At 39.7% G+C, this 19,431-nt stretch overlaps 1 protein-coding gene across 3 annotated transcripts in view; it reads left to right on the forward strand.

Annotated features, from left to right (window-relative positions):
* Nucleotides 1-19,431, forward strand: part of LOC124548747 (titin-like) — a 491,683-nt gene that overhangs the window by 386,709 nt on the left and 85,543 nt on the right. For all 3 annotated transcript variants that reach the window (XM_047125191.1, XM_047125192.1, XM_047125193.1), the window contains 2 exons: nt 1,099-1,266; nt 3,744-3,907. In XM_047125191.1, coding sequence (XP_046981147.1) covers nt 1,099-1,266; nt 3,744-3,907 — 332 coding nt within the window. The remainder of the gene's footprint in view (nt 1-1,098; nt 1,267-3,743; nt 3,908-19,431) is intronic.

Genomic DNA, 19,431 nt, shown 5'->3' on the forward strand with positions numbered 1-19,431 from the left:
ACTACTTACACACACAATAGGAACAGACAAAGATCCAGTACTGTACAGTACCTTAAAGTTGATGTTGTAATTACATGTTGTTCCTATCCTGTCAAATATAAGCTGATCCCTGTATGACTCTGTTCTGGATCCCATATTTCTATAGTCTCTAAATAAGTAATATGTGTGGTTCAGTAATTCCCGGAAAATTCTTGTAACCTTTCCCGCATCATCAAATGCTGAGCTTAACTTTGCATTTTCAGTGCTTTTTCTTTTTTTCTGTAACAGCTTTTTAATAATTGCATTATCTGTAGGAAATTTTTCCATTTGTTTCATCACAATATTTCAATGAGGGAGATATGGTACAAATGTCCCATATATTTTGTTGATTACTTTTTAAGCAATGGGTTTTAAGCACATTTCAAAAATGTGTTCCAATTCTCAAGTGCTTTGGTACCTATTTGACTCTACATGTGCCATACTGTGTGAACTGTAATATTAACTGTAAAATTACCAACAGGCAGATGGCTTGCAAGTAATTACTTTCATGAGACAAAACTCCAAGCACTACTAACACCAATTTTAAAAACTGGGAAAAACTATAACTAGCTTTTGGAACTGTTGATTTCTTCCTCAGGGAAGAAAGAATAATAGCATATATTTGGTTAAAGCCCAAACACTCCAATTTGAGCACTAATTGTTGCAACAAACAATAATATTTCAGAGATTTCTTTCAGTTAAAATGCAGATGTAAATTAACTAATGAGAACAATAAAATGAGTACAGATTCAAAAATTACATCATCTGAGTATAGGCACAAACACCTGACACCTGCTGTGCGGTAATATATCTCCTGACGACTTGTATAATAACACAGTTACCAATTTTGAAGAACAGTTATGGTGGACAGAATTCAAAAGTTTGATCTGCTGCCCATCAGCTTACATACAGCACTGAAATCCATTTATAGCTGTTCCATAGATAAACACTTAAAGAAGTATTTTATTCATTGTTAACATTTAAAAACAGATTATAACTGGTTAAATTTTAAGTTGTAATTGAGTATTACTGTTCTTTTAATCATTAAAAGAATCTGAAGACAAGATTTCTTACTGTCAGGCTCACCAGGTGCCAAACAGTCATCAACAATAGAGGTCCGTGTGAGCTCGTCAGGCAGTAATCAGAGTACACCGAAGGCTGACAAAGACAATAGGTCATTTCTTGACAATCAGTCTAAAGTGACCGATGTACATGATGTACTGAATCGAATGAGAAACTCTGAACACGGTAAGTTGTAATTCACCTCCTATAGTTCCTTTGTACCATTAGAACTTACAAATATTTTTTATTTAGCTTATTGATCTGCTCTGAGAGACGTCAGGATCATTGATTTTAAGTGTTATAAGCACTAGTTAATCAGAATAGTAGTTAACAGATAAAGCTTTACAGAAATGGTACACTTAAACAATGAGAATTAAGAAAAACCTAGATTATTGTATAGATAATTCTAAGTACTTGTGACATTCTTGTAACAAAACAAATTGTTTCAGTGCATATTGTTGTGCACAATTGGTAGTATATGTTGTATCTAGGAGGAGCAAGTTAAAATAGCTGTTCCTGCCATCCATATTTAGGTTTGCCAAAATCCATTAAAACATACTGTTAAGTTGAGATGGCTCCTTTGAAAAGGACTCTGTCAACATCCTTAATCAAAGAGAAGATAAAGCCTAATATTTCTTCCTTCTTAAACTTACAAGCAAGCAAACTTCTAATTTCTATATTAGAAGGTCAGTCAGATGCAATTTGGATCCACTGGCTGCAAAAGTGGCAAGGACATGTGATGATGTTTACAACAATGTTTTGTACAATTTTCCACAACCGAGCTAATGAATGCTCAAATCGAGTCCCTTCCTCTGAAAGTAAACCTAGTTTGCAGTCAAAATTGTCATGATATTTCATAGAGACTAAATACAAATAGATCTATTTTATAGACTACTTATCGGCAGTGTTTAAATATCAAAGTTATGTTGCAAGGATTTATAGTTCCCTTGCTTATCAGAACTTGCATATAAACTAATTACAAGAAATAAAAGGCTAGGAGCCAACTGCTAGGATGTCTTTCTGGAGAATTCCTTAAAAATGTCCTTACAGTGTTAATGAACAATAAAAACTTTTTTCCTGAACATAATTTTGCTTTACATGGAAAGTGCATTGTCCCAATTCTCCATAATTGTGTCCATAATGCATGCTAGTGTTGAGAGGGTAATAGGTTGCTAGTGTAAGCAGTAATAATGTGTCTGATTCATGATAGTAGAAGAACTGAGTCCCTGGAACACTGTTGGTAATGAGAAGGGAGGTGGTGATGTATGATTGTTATCACTAGGCTGTACAAAAATGTGCTTAACTAAATTTCAAAACACCAGTGTCTCATAAACTGAAAAGCTAACAGTATTAATGGTGATCTTGACTGACAGATCGGTGATGCTACTCAACAGTGGTATGCTGTTTTCCAACACTTAGTTTTACCTTCCCTTTTTCTGTCATTTGCATAAAAAGTTATAAAGTTCAAGCATTCGTGACAGCCATCCACAGGATAGAGATAAACATGTGACACAGAGAAGAACTTTACATGTGGTAATGTCAAACCAACTCCCCAATACCCAATAACAGATGCTACATTAATTTTGAGTTAAGTGGAGAGCTTCTGAGAAACTATTGAAGATGGGTACAAATAAACATTTGGCTGTCTAAAACCTACCTACAAATGCTAGCATCACCTTCTGGACATCACAAGAGATAAAAAAATAAGCTACTCTCAATAAGCTACCCTCTTTAGATTGCCGTCATTGACAGCAGTGACATATTTAATATGTGAATACACACACACACACACACACACACACACACACACACACACACACACACACACACACACACACACACACACCTGTACTGATTTACTTGCCTGTTAAACACTTGAATAGTCCACTTCTTTTAAGTGATAGCTTGTCTACAAGCATTTACATTGCCACTCATCATCGTACAGGAGCAGACTGCAAATCTGACAACGTATTTCCCTAACAGGACAATAATTATTGAGTTTCCAGGAAGATTGTGCAGGGTGTTCAGAAATTCCCGTTACATACTTCTAGGACTTTTAGAGGGGAGTGAGTACATAATATTTTGAACAGGAACCCACATCTGGAAACATTCCATTTCTGTTCTACAACAGTTTCCATTCAGTTGTGTAATGCTGAGGGAAAGAGAAAAGTCTTAGAGTTGCACATCCTGATATGCAGAAATGTAGCAATAGGGTAGTAATGCAAAGTTTAATTGACGAGACTCCTCTAGAGACAGAGAAAGATCTGCTGGCATGAGTTCTGGCTGCTGCACTAGAAATTAAATTACCAGTTAATTTCTTTGGCAGTTGTAAATATTGTCCTTCATAGTACATCAGAAGCAATGCATAATCCCTCTGAAAGATTAACACTAGAAACTGGGCTTGGAATGCAAGACCTAGGTTGCATAAAGCAAGAAGTGAAACTTGCAAAAAAGTGTGTTATCTACAGTAATAATTAACATGTCTGACTTCACATAACCTCATCAGGCTCTTCAAAAAGATGACTTATGTACTACAGCAGCTCTTTCTATTTTGTCAAGGTGTGTTCTTAGGTAGAATTATTTTAAAACTATTTATATATTGTATTGTAACATTGCCTATACTCTGATTTTTTTTATAAATATGGATATTTATTCCGTAACAGGTGCACAAGAAGATGACACAGAGGAAGATATTGAGGCACGTTCCTTGCTGAATAAGTTTCTGGGAGCGCAAGTAATAATGCAGGGAATGGAGCCCTTAATGAAAGAATCTCATACCCAGAGTGCAGCCCTAGTCAGTCAGATTGAACGGCAGCGAGCACAAAAGGTAGGAAAGACCTAGAGTCCTGTCAAATTATGTTAATGTCTCTGTCTCTCTCTCTCTCTCTCTCTCTCTCTCTCTCTCTCTCTCTCTCTCTCTCTCTCTCTCTCTCTCTCTCTTTCTGTCACTATCAATAATGCTTATGCATGAGAACTATATCAGAAATGACATTAAATATTTTAAGAAATATTTATTTAATCATTTCACAAATAAATATGTTAAAAGATATATTTAAAATAGCTCTTACTTTCAGCTAATCATAATTATTCAGTTCAGAAAGACCTCTTTAAATAAAAGTATTAATAACAGAGCAAGTAGATATAAACCTGATGATACAAGCAAACATAAGGTTACCCACAATTCTAGATAATTCTTGGCATATTAGCTCTTCAACATTATTCTGATATTTGTCAGTACTGACTAACAATTTGATAGTTGTTACTACTAGTTCAAAAATTGAGCACAACTAATAGGTTCAAATGGTATTTGCAGAGATCATCTTATGATGATGAGTAAAAATTTCTCGGTGTACATGCCCCGTCAAATCAGGATAAATCTCCAAGCTTTCGACCGCTACCTCCATGGTCGTCATCAGGGCTAAAACTGACTGTCGTGAACTAGCGAGGTTCCCCCTTTTATATGCAAAGGGCGGCTTCTTATTGGCTGGAATACGTCAGCGATATGGTGCGAAGCGAAGTGGTGCCCTCTACTTCCATAGATGTAGTTGCTATCCCACGTTGCTTGCAGCGCCATCCCTTGAATCAGGAGGTAAAGTGCGAGAAGTTTTTCTCTGCGATTTATCTTTATCCAGTGCACTCTTCCAAGTGTTGGTAAGTGCATAGCCGTTGTCTCTATTAAAGTTATTATTGCTAAGTCTAATTTCGACTGCTTCCCGGATCACAGAGTCCCAGTAATTCGATGTGTGGGCTATTACTCTGGTTTCTTCAAATAAAATCTTATGCTTGTTAAGCAGGCTATGTTCAGCCACCGCTGATTTTTCCAAATACCTGTATTTCAGGTGGCGTTGGTGCTCGATGCAGCGGTCGGCAACGGTTCTTACAGACTGGTCCACATAATTCTTGCCGCATTTGCAAGGAATAGCATAAATTCCCGGCACTCTTAAGCCGAGACTATCTTTGACTGGTCTCAACATTTCCTTAATTTTCCTAGGTGGTCGGAAAACTGGTTTTATTCCTCGCCTCTTCAGGACTCTGGCTATCTTGCTCGTTGTAGCACCGCAAAAAGGAAGCTGCGCTATGTGTTGGTCCTCTTCTTGTATGTGGCCAGCATTGTGTCTTACTTTCTTGGACAATACTGATTTAATTTCACCGGCAGAATAACCATTCCTCTTGAAAACAGTCGTCAAATGGTTAATCTCGGGACCGAGGTGGTCCTTGTCGGAAATAGTCCTGGCTCTGTGTACTAAAGTATTCAGCATAGCTCTCTTCTGAGACGGATGATGGAAGCTATGGCTATGCAGATATAAGTCTGTATGGGTTGGCTTCCTGTACACAGAATGGCCCAGTCGTCCATCCGGCTTTCGCTCTACCAACACATCTAAAAACTGGGACTCTGTGATCCGGGAAGCAGTCGAAATTAGACTTAGCGATAATAACTTTAATAGAGACAACGGCTATGCACTTACCAACACTTGGAAGAGTGCACTGGATAAAGATAAATCGCAGAGAAAAACTTCTCGCACTTTACCTCCTGATTCAAGGGATGGCGCTGCAAGCAACGCGGGATAGCAACTACATCTATGGAAGTAGAGGGCACCACTTCGCTACGCGCCATATCTCTGATGTATTCCAGCCAATAAGAAGCCGCCCTTTGCATATAAAAGGGGGAACCTCGCTAGTTCACGACAGTCAGTTTTAGCCCTGATGACGACCATGGAGGTAGCGGTCGAAAGCTTGGAGATTTATCCTGATTTGACGCGGCATGTACACCGAGAAATTTTTACTCAAGAAATACGTCGCGAAAGACTTCGTAGCCATCTTATGATGATGTTGGATTTGTCATCATAATACAATCAAAATATCTCAAAAAATATACAAATACATATAGTATATAAGTATACTTTATGAGAACATGTAATGTGGTTGGATGTGGCCTTGGTGAAGGACCTATACCAGACTTGCCTGAAATAACTTACAAAAATCATGGAAAACTTAAATCATGATGGCCAGACAGAGCAATCCCTGTCTTCTGCATACATCCAGTGTCATAACAGCTGCACTGCCTCCTTTGGTTGGTCCCTGTTGTATAAAGTTCTTTGGTATAATCACAGTTGTACTCTTTATCACTTTACACATGAATGACACTCACTGGCCAGTGCAGGACCATGAACTTGCAGCTGTATGCCTTGCACTAGCTCCAGTCCATTAGGAAAACTGACCTCAGGCCAATAAACATGCTACTATTACCCATACTCATCTTCATGCACTCCTCTCAGTCCACTTTAAAAAGTCAGTCAGCACTTTTCTATTGTCATATCTGAACAAAAACAAACAGCATTTGACTCAGAAAACTAGAATACCTGTGTAAAACCAGTCACTGGTATGAGATATCCAAGGCACTTTTGCTAGGTCCTTTCTGGGATGATTAGTAAATAGTGATTATGTGTTCTACATGTTCTCCAAATAAAGCCATGAAGCAGCAATTTCTGTGTGTCACAGACAAGTTGATAATTTCTAATTGATCCTCTATCTAACACAGGTGTCACTAAAAGAAAATGCAAGTAAAGTCATTTGGTGCAATATAAACTAAAATGAAGAATATAGTCAATTTCAATAAAACCTCCAATTACAATCTAAAATTGGTATCATTATCTTTAACTAACCTGTCTAATTAAATTCATTTCAAAGGTGTTCACTAACCATATAACAACATTTGGGGGGGTCAACATAACAATATCATAGAAGGCGTGCCTTGACCTTTCAGATCAGTCCACTGCAAATAAATCTCCAAATAATGCCTTCCCAGCCCTACCCCATAAATCCACGGCTGGTACAGGATGTGGCAACCCAAACCATTTTCATTTCTGTCCCACATCCATGGCTTTTCACATAGTCATTCAACAATCCAGACTTTAAAAGAAAATGTATGTTAGATGTCCTGCACAATTTTCTTCGTGCAACATGTGACTGTTATGCTTAATAATCTTCTATGTATCGAATAAACACCCAAGAAACACAATGGTTAAGGTGCACTTACAGTGTCAGCAGCTTCCCCACTGCATGTTGCAGTTGGTAACTTTTTGCATGTTGACTGATGGCAAGTGAACATGACAAATCGCGAGTCAGACAATATAGCAGAACCAATGAGAAAATAGTGTTCAATAAATGACATCAAGATGTCAAGTGCTCATATCAAATTATGTGGCGGCAAATGGAATATATTGTACAAAATACTGCCATATAAAACAGAATATGCTGTAAACTTGAAATTATACTCTTAGGTTCCTGCCTAATCACCACCTCAGAAATCAAGACATTCTGAAAATACTGCAGAAAGTTTATGAAATGAGCATCTAGCTAAGGTACAGATCAGTCCATCACCACAGCCAGCGTTCCTCAGCCCCATTCACTGTTTTTGCCAAAAATTACAAAAGAGTATCCCAAGAACTTCTATCACATCTGAGATACATACAATAAAAGAAATAAATACGAAAACCAATACTGAACCTTGCAAACCATAATAGCCAGATCAATAATCATCGGTATCGTGATGTTAGTGTCAAAAACAAAAGTAATCAGTTTGTATCTGTCGCCCAAACAAGTCATTAGATTCAACTTCTCATTGAGTACTGATACTGTCAACCATTTGGCTACGACCAATGGTAACGAACTGCCAACAGCAGCATGCTGCAGAAGAGCTACCGACAGCGAAGTGCACTTTAGGCAGAGACGGCACTACATAAAATAACATAATGCCTTCTCATCTGCTTATAAATGCACCATGCAAATGTGATGTCTAACACCTCATCATCATTATGTCGTGAGTTAAATATGATGGTTCAGTTACCACAAATAGCAAACAAGCAAAGCGAAACTCATGACAAGATAAGTAGCACGAGTCCTAGAACTAATATTTATTCAGAAGCTCTTCTTTAGTAATATCAGAGGAGGAGAAATGAAAATAATTAAGTATGTGCGGAAAATGTAAAAGGTAAGTGTTAAATCACTTAAAATGTAGTATCAGGAACAGAACAAGGTCTGCTGCCTCATTTTTTGGAGGTATGGATTCAGATGTTCCTCATGGCTTAAATTTTGCGATATATCCCTACAGGTAAAAGTGGGGATAGTTCCTTCCACATGGCCATGTTTAATTCCACACCTACACTTTGTCCAACAGAGATCCCAGTTTCCAAAAATGTTGACACAGATAAAGCATACAGTTTTTAAGAACTACTTTTACCTGTTTCACCTCTATGACAGATGAAATTGATCAAGAGAAGTCTCCAGTGACGATGCTGGTGTAATGAAATCATGCAGGTGTAAACCACTATTTTTTTTTTTTTTTTGTAGGGACTTCACTAGATGTGAAGGGTCAGTTATTGTGTGCAATTCCAGTTCTCGGCTTTGAACTATGACGTCACATGTGGCATCATGTGTGTTGCACGATGCGAAGAATGTAAACAGCTTGTTATGAAATGTCATCTTTTGCTGCCTTAATAGCTATCATAAACTACGCTGTTTATTTGGAAGATGTCACAATTTCTGAGAGTGTGGTTAGGCAGGAACTTAAGAGTGCAGCTTAAATTTCTACAAGAGAAAAAATTAGCAATCATATTTATAAACTTCGTTCTCATAAATATTTCGCCATCTTTTCCCAATGTGTCACAATTTCTTTTCTGATTTTTTCAGTATCGTTCTGTGTACTTTAGCTACATGGCTCAATAAATTCAAGTTATGGGCCCATGTTTCGTAGTTTTTTGTGGTTTCTCGTTAGGTGTGTACTGCATTTTCTTTTAGGATTTAATTAGTTTGATATAGCTCTGTGTACTCAGCTCAATTCTAGTTGCTGATACCATGTTTCGTTGTCTTTCGTGATTTCCCATTAGGTGAGAAGAGTAATTTTTTTAAGGATTAGTTTAAAGTTTTTTTTGTGTGTTTACGAGTATTGGTCATCATTTTGAAATCTTGCATGTGCTGCATCTTCGTGAGCAGTATGATGGCTTTGGTCAAAGCTCACAGGTGGAATAGTATGCTAGAATTTGTGGGATGTGGAAAGCTGATGTTCTTGTTTGTCTGAAGTGTTTTATACAAGCAACAGATGTCTAAATCAGGACAATAAGAAGTTTACAGAAGGAAAGATGAAAGTCTGGTATCTTAAAATGAACAGAAGCACAAATTATCAGAAACTTTGAAAGAAAGGCCAAAAACAGCAATGGAAAACAAAGAAAATGCCAAGTGAAGGACCATGTGAATAATTTTTGGAGAATTGGCAAGTCAATGGAAGCGTACTATTCCACCTGCCTGCTTTGACCTGTGACGTAAGGGTGTTGTGGTGTGTGATGTCATTACGGCACAGTGTTTATGAGTTGGTTGATTGTAGAAGTCGTCCTTTTGTGTTTCATGGTGCCCTCTGGTAGTGTGTGTGTGTATGTGCTGTGTATTATGTGTTGTGGGTTTATTTGAGCCTTGGTGTTGGAGGTGTGAATTTGTTGGCGGCTATGTTTGTAATTCCAGATATAAGGTTTGGAAGTTTTTTCAGTGAGTTATTTTTTTGTTTGTGTGTTTGGCGTTTTCATTAATTGTTATTGGTTTGTTGTTTGTAGTGTGGTAAGATGTTTGATGTGTGTGTGTGTGTGTGTGTGTGTGTGTGTGTGTGGGGGGGGGGGGGGGTGGCCGATATAGTTTGCAGTGCCGGAATTTGCTGGTTCAAATGGCTCTGAACACTATGTGACTTAACATCTGCAGTCATCAGTCCCCTAGACCTTAGAACTACTTAAACCTAACTAACCTAAGGACATCACACACATCCATGCCCGAGGCAGGATTCGAACCTGCGACCGTAGCAGTCGCGCGGTTCCGGACTGAGCGCCTAGAACCGCTAGGCCACTGCGGCCGGCGAATTTGCTGGTGATAAGTAATACTTCTTGTTTTCGTTTTTTCTTCTCGAGTTGCGATGTTTTGTGTATTTATGGTGTATTGAACGTGTTTTAATTTATGTAGGGCTGTTTGATTTGTGGAGTTTTGAGGTTGTGGTTTTGGTCTTATGTTTTCTAGTTCTAGGTGTTGGTGTTTTGCTATTGTCGTCTGTGGTTGACCTATTTAGGTCAAGGGAAATGTCCGATTCCAGTTTCCATAGTTTAAGTTGTAGGTATTGGTGTCGTCACCTGTGGTTGACCATATAGGTAAAGGTAAATGTTCAATTCCTGCACATTTTGTTGGTCTAGCGGAAAGTTGTAATTCTTTTTTTGTTTTTGTTCGCCATGTTGTGTTTTGGGATTGTGGTGTTTTTTTTTCGTATTATATTTAGCTTGTCCCCTCCTTAAAACCTCCAATTTTCCATGGTTGACCCGTTAGTTTGATTGTATTTTTTTGGGGGGGGGATATTGTCTTATTTTTATGTATTTTCGTGTTTGTTGCCGTGTGTATGTAGTGACGTCAAAGGCGTCATATTAGAGACGCTTAGAATAACCATTTCCGCCATATTGATGATGTTATTGGTCAACGCAGACGGGTGGAATCAAACACTTCTGTAATCCCCCTGAATAAATATGATGGATCGTAAGGAGAGTAAATCAACAGGAATAAGAACTATATCTCAGTAGAAAGTGGCAGCAGAGGGTGATGATGTTTTGTACGGAACATTCCACAGGCAGAAATGCAATATTTATTTCATATTCGTTCGGGTGTGAACTTATAATGTGAGCAGGAGACATCCTTGAGACTGACGGAATGGCACAATTCAGAAAATCACAAATTACCATTTCCTACGAAAATGGTCAGCTGCTGGTGTGCTCAGGCAGTAGCCCAATACAGTCACGTGATATACGGCCTCAGCAGCAGCCAAATCACTCCTCCCGTGTTCGTTGACCTAGTCAGCGAGCCAAGTTCCCCCTATTGGCGGAGTAGTGTCAACATCAACAACTCGTGCGTCGTATGGACGTGCTCCTGGATTGCAAAGTAGTGTCATGCAGCTGTTGCTGTAACGTAGCCAAGAAAGCACAATTCTACGTCTCAGTTCCGGTTAAGTGTCCACGTGTACCACGCGTGTAGCCGATGCATTACAAAGAAAACCATCCTCAGTTTCACTGAAATATATCTCTCAATAGTGTACATATTATAGGGCAGAAACTTTGGTGCTCGATGCTTCATAAGTCGGCTCACAAATTCGTATCGTATTTTCACGTTCGTCGACGGTTCAGAAGAAGCAATTTATCACTTTCTTTATTTTCCAATCAGTTAGGTGGGAATTAAAATGACTGATACCATTGGCGTACCGTGCAGTTTTTTAATCCACATTCCAAGAAAACAAAATATCGCAGGTACTGAATCCGCCAAGCACATTATGCGACAAACCAACGGAAGCTATCGATCATTTCAAACTATCGAATGATTCGAGTGACTGAACAATTGAGTATTTATTTGCTTCATTTTATCTGTAGGGCCGAGGAATACTTTTGCGAAGTGAAATGATTGTTTTGCCTCTCTTTCGCCCATAATTCATAAATGCAACAGCAATTACGTTTTGTCCTTTGGTTTTTGAATCCCCTTTTCCGCTGTCGCAGTTTTACAAGTAATGTGGGAGTTATTTTGCGACTATATAAAGTCTTATGTGGAATACATGCTTTTCGGTTTATTTAACGTATCTTCAGTGATCAGTTTTTGTTTTTACGTTATTTCTACGCGTTCTTCTATACACAGTCGTTCGATTTGTTACACACCGAACTTACACAATGTTTTCTCGTTTGCATGTTTTACATATCCACATTCACCTCGAGTACTGTACTTTGTTTTCGAAGTGTGTTAAAAATGGAACGCTTGTGTGTAGAGGAAGGCATGGAAATCTACATCTATATCATTCGATGCACCGGTGTGTGGTAGAGGGTACCTTGGTACCACTAAGTTATCTCTCCGACCCTGTTCCACACGCGAATGGCGCGTGAGAACAAAGATTGTCGGTAAGCTTCTATATTAGCTGTAATTTCTCAAATTTTCTCGCCGTTGTCACTTCGCAAGATCTATGAGAAAGTAAAATGTTGTTCGACTCTACAGGAAAGTGCTCTCCCGAAATTTCATTAGTAAATACACAACGTCTCTCTTATAACGTCTGCCACTGAAGTTCGTTGAGCATCTCTGTAACGGTCTCGCTCCGGCTAAACGATGCCGTGATTAAACGCGCTGTTCTTCGTTGGATCTTCTACATCTCTTCTGTCAGTCGTACCTGGTAGGGATCCCATATTGATGAACTATACTCAAGAATTGCCTTACAATCATGCAGAAGTTGTTGCAAATAAAGCAAAAATCGTTTAGTCCAAATAAGACTTTATAGCAGTCGCAAAAGACGGCATAACTGTCTCATTACTCACAATAGGCAGGTGAAATAACAGCCTGACAGCATAAATGTAGAATTCTTAACGATGGTGAAACCTTAAAAACAGGTATCTGGAGCAAATTAAATTGGTTCTCAGTGAGTAAACCAATCGAACTTTACGTGTAACTGGAACCTGGCCGATTTACGGTCAGAATGAATAATCACACTTGTGTGATTTAGGGAAATAGAATCCAGTCGACAAACAGAGGCGAAGGATAATCGACTGAAATACAGTATTCAAAGAGTTTTCAGCAATTATTTCAGGTGAGATGTATTTGCTGAACGATTCATGTTTCTCACGAACATTTCATCCGTACATCGATACATAAAATTGTAGCGTGGCCATAAGACTACATGATTTGCACAGGATTATTTTACGAAAGACGCGCACGACATCACAAACTGTGTGGTTAGTGTAACAAAGAACAAAGGCGATAGAAGAACATACGAATATTACATTTCGTCTTCGAAGAATATGTTCCTAATTACAGGGATCGACGTTCCATATGATCTAAGTGTAGTGTCGGCAGACTTGCCAACACTACGTACACTAATAGAAAGAGGCGGCCAAGATGCACGCGCTAACTCACGCAGGGTGGTGTGAGGTCTGAAACAGGATACGTAATGAATGCTATAAAGAAAAGTACGTAGCTGCTGGAATACTTAACTTTAATCCATCATTTGTATACAGCGTTCTTGGTGATACAAGTGAGACTCTCTCTAGGCTTATGGCGCCTTGCTAGGTCGTAGCCATTGACTTAGCTTAAGGCTATGCTAACTAGCTGCTCGGCTAATGAGCGATGCTTCGTCCGTGTAGTCGCTAGCAAAGTCGTCCGTACAACTGGGGCGAGTGCTAGTCCGTATCTCGAGACCTGCCTTGTGGTGGCGCTCGGTCTGCGATCACTGACAGTGGCGACACGCGGGTCCGACATGTACTAATGGACCGCGGCCGATTTAAAGCTACCACCTAGCAAGTGTGGTGTCTGGCGATGACACCACACCAAGTGTCTGATAGAATACCCTGCAGTACTGGAGCACGTTGCTGAAATTATTTCCTATGAACATAGTGTCTGTTATATCACCGATAAGTAGACTACTCCACTGCAGTTGTAAAAAGTGACCTTAATGAAAGTGAAGACATCTTGTAAACATTTTCGAACTAGCACGATGCTGTAAAATAATTTCGCTACAGATTTTACGCAAGTTCATTAAATTTTTGAAAAGACATATATGTTTACTTCGTCTCTATCATCATTATGAAATTGATCAATAAGCTTGGGCAATCTGTATGAAACACTGAGTTATTTAAACAGAGAATCAATTTACATATTTCCGATCTATTCTGTTTGCCCCTCAACAACGGCATTACGATGCAGTTGACACACTGTATTGTATTTCCAGTGATTAGCGGCGAATCTGTCTGAACATATCACGTAATTTATAAGCGAATGCAACTAGAAGTTAACATTTGCGAAGATTGTTAATAGTACTCAAATTTGTTATGGGTAATATTTCAGTGTCAGGAGTATGTGGAATGCCCGTTGTTCTACTCGGTCAATACTGTAACTTCGAGAACATCGGACGAGTTTCGTCTCTTCACTTTTAACAGCTTGTAACGTGGAATTAATCATCATATCATCACCAAATGGCGTTGACGGACGACGAATATCCATGTAAAATCATTGTGGAGTGAAACGCTATACTCACAAAACTGGACATCACACGATGCTTCACAGTGTATCGTATTTTTTTTGTAAATGTTTCTTACTTTTTTATAACAATATGGTAACAAAATAGACTCCTGTGGTTGGTAAAGACACAGCACATTTTTTTACTTAGGTAAAGGCAATTGAAGACCATGTTAGGTAACACATATTACTGCTAGCCTTCTTCACAGCCCCAAATATTTACATTCTTTCTCTGACATCCTGTCTTCTTTTCTTTGTCTATCCTCTGCTCAGTTTCTGATCTTTACGAAAACCTTGGAACATGTCGTCCGCTGACCTGTATTTTGTCCAATTTGACATGTCACCTTGATTTAATTCAGCCTTTTCAAGATCTCCATGAACCATTTGTCAACAACTTCAGGTCTGCTCTCAAGTGTCTTAAAAATCTGTTTGTCATCTCTTCCCACCCATCCTTAATAGATGCCCATAAAATTCTGCGCTTCTTGTTCTAATTGACTCGATTAGTCTTTCATTTCCCTGGTGTAGATTTCCCTTCCTCGTAATCCGTACAGTCCATCAATTTTATTACGGAAGATATTTTTCTCGTATTTCTCGGCGTATCTTATGGTCAGGGCCGGCTCGAGAATATATTTTCTGACAAGCGACTTATTATTTGGCGACCTTCCCCTTCCCTCCCTCCCTCCCCCCTTTTCCCTGGTACCCTTTCATATGTGTCAATTATCGCTACTCATAGAGATATGCACTGTATACAAATTATACACTTAGGGCTCCCTGGCGTCCACCACTATTTGTGGAGTACGTCCTGTATAAAAATCTTATAGTTAGGCTTCTACTGGCGGCTTGTGAAGCTTGGGCCTTTAGACCGACTGTACTTATAGTCGTGACATTCCTGTCATTCAGAGATATTCACTGGCATACAAAAACTCTTTTGACTGTCGTGTTATACCCTCTTAGTTTAGTTCGTCTTGAGATAGCTTTTCTCTCGGATAAAACATGATTTTTGCGAAAAGCAGGGATCACCTTCTGTCGCCTTGTGTTGTTGGCATCTATTTTACTAGATTTCACACGTACGATTTCCCCAAGGGATAAAATGTAAACTCATCCAGTTCTATCATACCATTTCTTCGACTGATGAGGGGCTACTTTGATATTTGTCATACTTCTTGTTCTTTCAAAGTTAATTTCTGATTACTGTCTTAGTATATTTGTGTTCTCGGTAGCCGTGTTGCAGTTACTAGACAGTGTTGCGAAGTCATCGGCGAAAGCAAAACAGTTGACCCGATACCGCTTTTAGATCTTCCAATGCATACTTAGTTGAGCAGCGCTTTCCTGTGAGATTTTTTTTTTGTCGCGGGCCATCGTCTTAAAAGTTGAATATAAACGGAAACAGCTCAACACTCGTCTGAGACCTATTTTAATGTCAAACTCCATGGTATACTTCCCCATAAATTTTATTTTCAAATAAATCCCTAATGACGCTTCCTCCTTATAACAGAAGAAGATATCCGTCCCTAAAACTTACCGTGAGGTAACGACATGTATGACCAAATACCGTGCTGGTAAGTTTTAAGTCGCTTATATTTACGAGGTGTCTTATATGCAGATGATGTCACAGTTATAACAGAGAAATAGAATGGCAATCAAAAAGGAACTTAAAGATACTAAATAAAATAACCGAAGACTACAATACGATTATATTCGCAAAGGAATCTGAAACAACTTTTATAGGACTGGACCTCCCAAGAACAAAAATAGTGGGAAACCGTGTTGTAGTTATCTGGAATGTGGCATCACATACGAATACGACAAGGTGTAGACAACAAAGTATCGAACCTTGGAAACACATAAATAATAGGTACTTTAGAAAAAGACAAAAAATAATACGAAATTTTATAAAGTAATGGTCGTTCCTACTCTACTCTACGGGAGTGAGTTGTGGGTCATTTACAAACAACAAAAGAAGTAAGGTCCAGGCAGTTGCATTGTGATGTGCTAGAACTATAAAAGAAAAGGCTCTCCTAGGGTGGAGCGATTAAAGAACAACGATATTAGGAAAGAATTAAGCATATTTAACCTAAGAAACAAAATTGGAGACAACATAAGAAAAGGGACTGAACATATCAACAGAATGAACAGTGGCAGACTACTTTACACAGTCAGAAATTATAATCCATAGGCTGAAGAAATCTGGGAAGGGCAATGAAGGAATGGGTAGGGTAAGAGGCAAATGCCTAATACCCGAAGTGCAGAAAAAGAAGACTATTTATCATGCCCTGTTTTAAAGGATTTCGTCTTGCTTTCAGCTGTTATAATTTTATTTTACGATTGCAATTTCTACATTAAGCCATTTTCATGGATCTACAAAACGTAATACAACGCAGTGAGAATAATTTACAGTGCGATTGACAGTGGACACGTCCAGCTTTGTAGCTTTTTGACATTCATGTACCGTACTTGAAAGATTTCAACATGTAGGTTTATGTTAGGCAGATATAACAATGTAATATGCACAACCGTACATCAGAGAACGACTGATCAGCGTTACTGGTCAAAACATACGGTATATGAACGTCAAAAAACTACGAAATTGGTTGCACCTACTGTTAATCCCGTTCTAAATTGTTCTCTTTATATTGTATTACAGTCAGTTCCACCAAAATGTGCACGCCATAATATTAAACATAACGTCCGCAGCGACATCTCTGGTAGTGGTCACGAATCTGTAATCAATGCGCTTTTGCACAATGTGTAGATAAACAGTGTGAGAATTGAATGTTTTGTCGGTTGCAGTTCAAAATGAGTGCAAAATATCTGAATCTTCACGAGGCAGTGCCCCTTGTAAATCATCCAAAGGGACCAAAGCTTTCATATGGAGCTCCGGCTAAAATTCTTAGAAAGTTCAAAATGGCTCTGAGCACTATGGGACTTAACTTCTGAGGTCATCAGTTTCCTAGAACGTAGAACTACTTAAACCTAACTAACCTACGGACATCACACACATCCATGCCCGAGGCAGGATTCGAACCTGCGACCGTAGCGGTCGCGCGGTTCCAGACTGAAGCGCCTGGAATCGCTCGGCCACTCCGGTCGGCTCTTACAAAGTCAAAGACATCGTTGCGAAGTGGGTCAAACGATATTTAGAGGATGTAAACATGGGTTGAATTAACTATTAGGTAATTGTGCAATTAGTAATAACATTTATTTTCATGTAAACCTATGTTTATAATAGTGTCTTTTATTTCATACAGAAACGGCATACACTTTCATGTGGAACTGACTGTATGTTTTGTAGATGTTTGAAAACGGGGTAATGCCGAAACTGGATTCTTAAAACAAAATTCTGACAGCTGGTAGAAAAAGGAAATCCTTTAAAAATGTATTAAGTCTGTGGACCCATACTACAAAAAATAATATCCAAACGGACCAAAGCTTTCATGTGGAGTTCCAGCTAAAATTCTTAGAAAGTCGAAGATATTCGTTGCGAAGTGGGTCAAACGATATTTAGAGGTTGGAAACGCGGGTTGGATTAACTATTAGGTAATTGTGCAATTAGTAATAACATTTATTTTCATGTAAACTTATGTTTATAATAGTGTCTTTTATTTCATAGAGATAACGGCGTACACTTTCTTGTGGAACCGACTGTATGTTTTGTATATGTTTGAAAATGGCGTAATGCCGAAACTGCGTTCTTAAAACAAAATTCTGACAGCTGGAAGAAAAAGGAAATCCTTTAAAAATGTATGAAGTCTGTGGACCCGTACTACAAAAAATAATTTATTATATCAGTTTGTGTCGCGAAATATTTAATTGACTAGTTGATTTTTCACTACTTATGTCTATAAGTAGAGAATGTCGGAACGTTTCGGGGACAAAGCAACAGAACGAGGAAGAACCGAATGCACTGAAGCAACAGGCGAGACCATCAGCTTTACGTTTCGGCATCACAGGAAGTGCCATTGTCCTCCGGAAACGTTTCTGGCAACCGTCCGTGGCGCCCATTTATGGCCAGATTTCGCAATGAAGGTCGTCCGCCGGTGCCAAAAACGCTATAAATACCGGCGCGGGTTCTCCCCGCCGCGCGCGCTGGGCGCCCCCCGACCCTGGCGTTTATTTCTCCGGGCGTTTTTCCGGCGGCCCGAGGCGTCATATTTCGAGAAGGCGGTGGGTTGAGCTAGCGAGCGCAGCGGCTGCGTGGAGCGGCGTGCGGAGCTATCGGCCGTGGCGCGGGGCTGCCCTGTGTTGTGCGCGGAGTTGGTGTGGGGTGCGGAGTGGCCCACATGTGCTGCCGCCATTGTCGCCGGCTAATTCGGTCCTCGGCCAGCCGGAGCGGCGTCTGCGTCCGAAGACTGGCCGCTCGCGCCAGTGGCTCTGCTGCTAGCACCGCAGTCGCCGCGTCCCTCGGCAGTCCGTAGGCCAGCAGCTCCGCGACCACCAGGTGAGCGCACGCTCTAAGCACTCACCATACCACGCTCTAAGCACTCACCGTACCAGCTCTGGGAAGGCCCAGATTCAGGCACACCGGTAGATTCTTTTGCCCTTGGCGGGACTCCCAAATATCTTACGTTGGTCATCGCCTTGAAGCACAATTTGGCCAGAGATGGATTGTTCATGGTGGCCCTATTCGATGGCCAGTTGAGTTACCAGGTATGGCCTCTTCCCGAGCCATTTCAACGGCTTAGTCCATGGGAACTAGTAGTCAGAACTTGCACGGGCTAAACTGCAACTGCCACAGTCGCCAAGTGTGTGCGCTCTCTCTTCGGGCGCAAGAAGGCCGTGCGAAATTCACTGGCGCGTTGCTTTATACTTTGCTGCGATCATACAAGTCGACTTTTGCACCAGTTTTGCCCAAGTCTATTTCGCTACTTATGTACCAAAATTTTGTACACGACTGCACGTTCAGAGACCGTGAATAGTTACAACTGAAAGAGAAACAGCCCTCGGTCACTATATTTTTAACAAATTAACCTGGTTTCAACAGTGCTAGGAGTGTCTTCTTCAGAATTTAAAACAAAGAATGATCTATGTTCTGTGACCATGTTATAGAATATACACCATTCTTTGTTTTAAATTCTGAAGAAGACACTCCTAGCAGCGTTGAAACAAGGTTAATTTGTTAAAAATATAGTGACCGAGGGCTGTTTGTCTTTCAATTGTACTTATGTACCATATTGTAATCCTACCGTCGGTTGTGAGTGTAGACTTCATCCGTACTTTGTAAACGACTGCGAAGAGCACTCAGAGCGTACACCCCATTCTGCCACATATTAATGTTCAGTCTACTTAACATCACTT

The sequence above is a fragment of the Schistocerca americana genome, chromosome 1, assembly GCF_021461395.2.
Source record: "Schistocerca americana isolate TAMUIC-IGC-003095 chromosome 1, iqSchAmer2.1, whole genome shotgun sequence".
In the NCBI taxonomy this organism is placed as follows: Eukaryota; Metazoa; Arthropoda; class Insecta; order Orthoptera; family Acrididae; genus Schistocerca; species Schistocerca americana.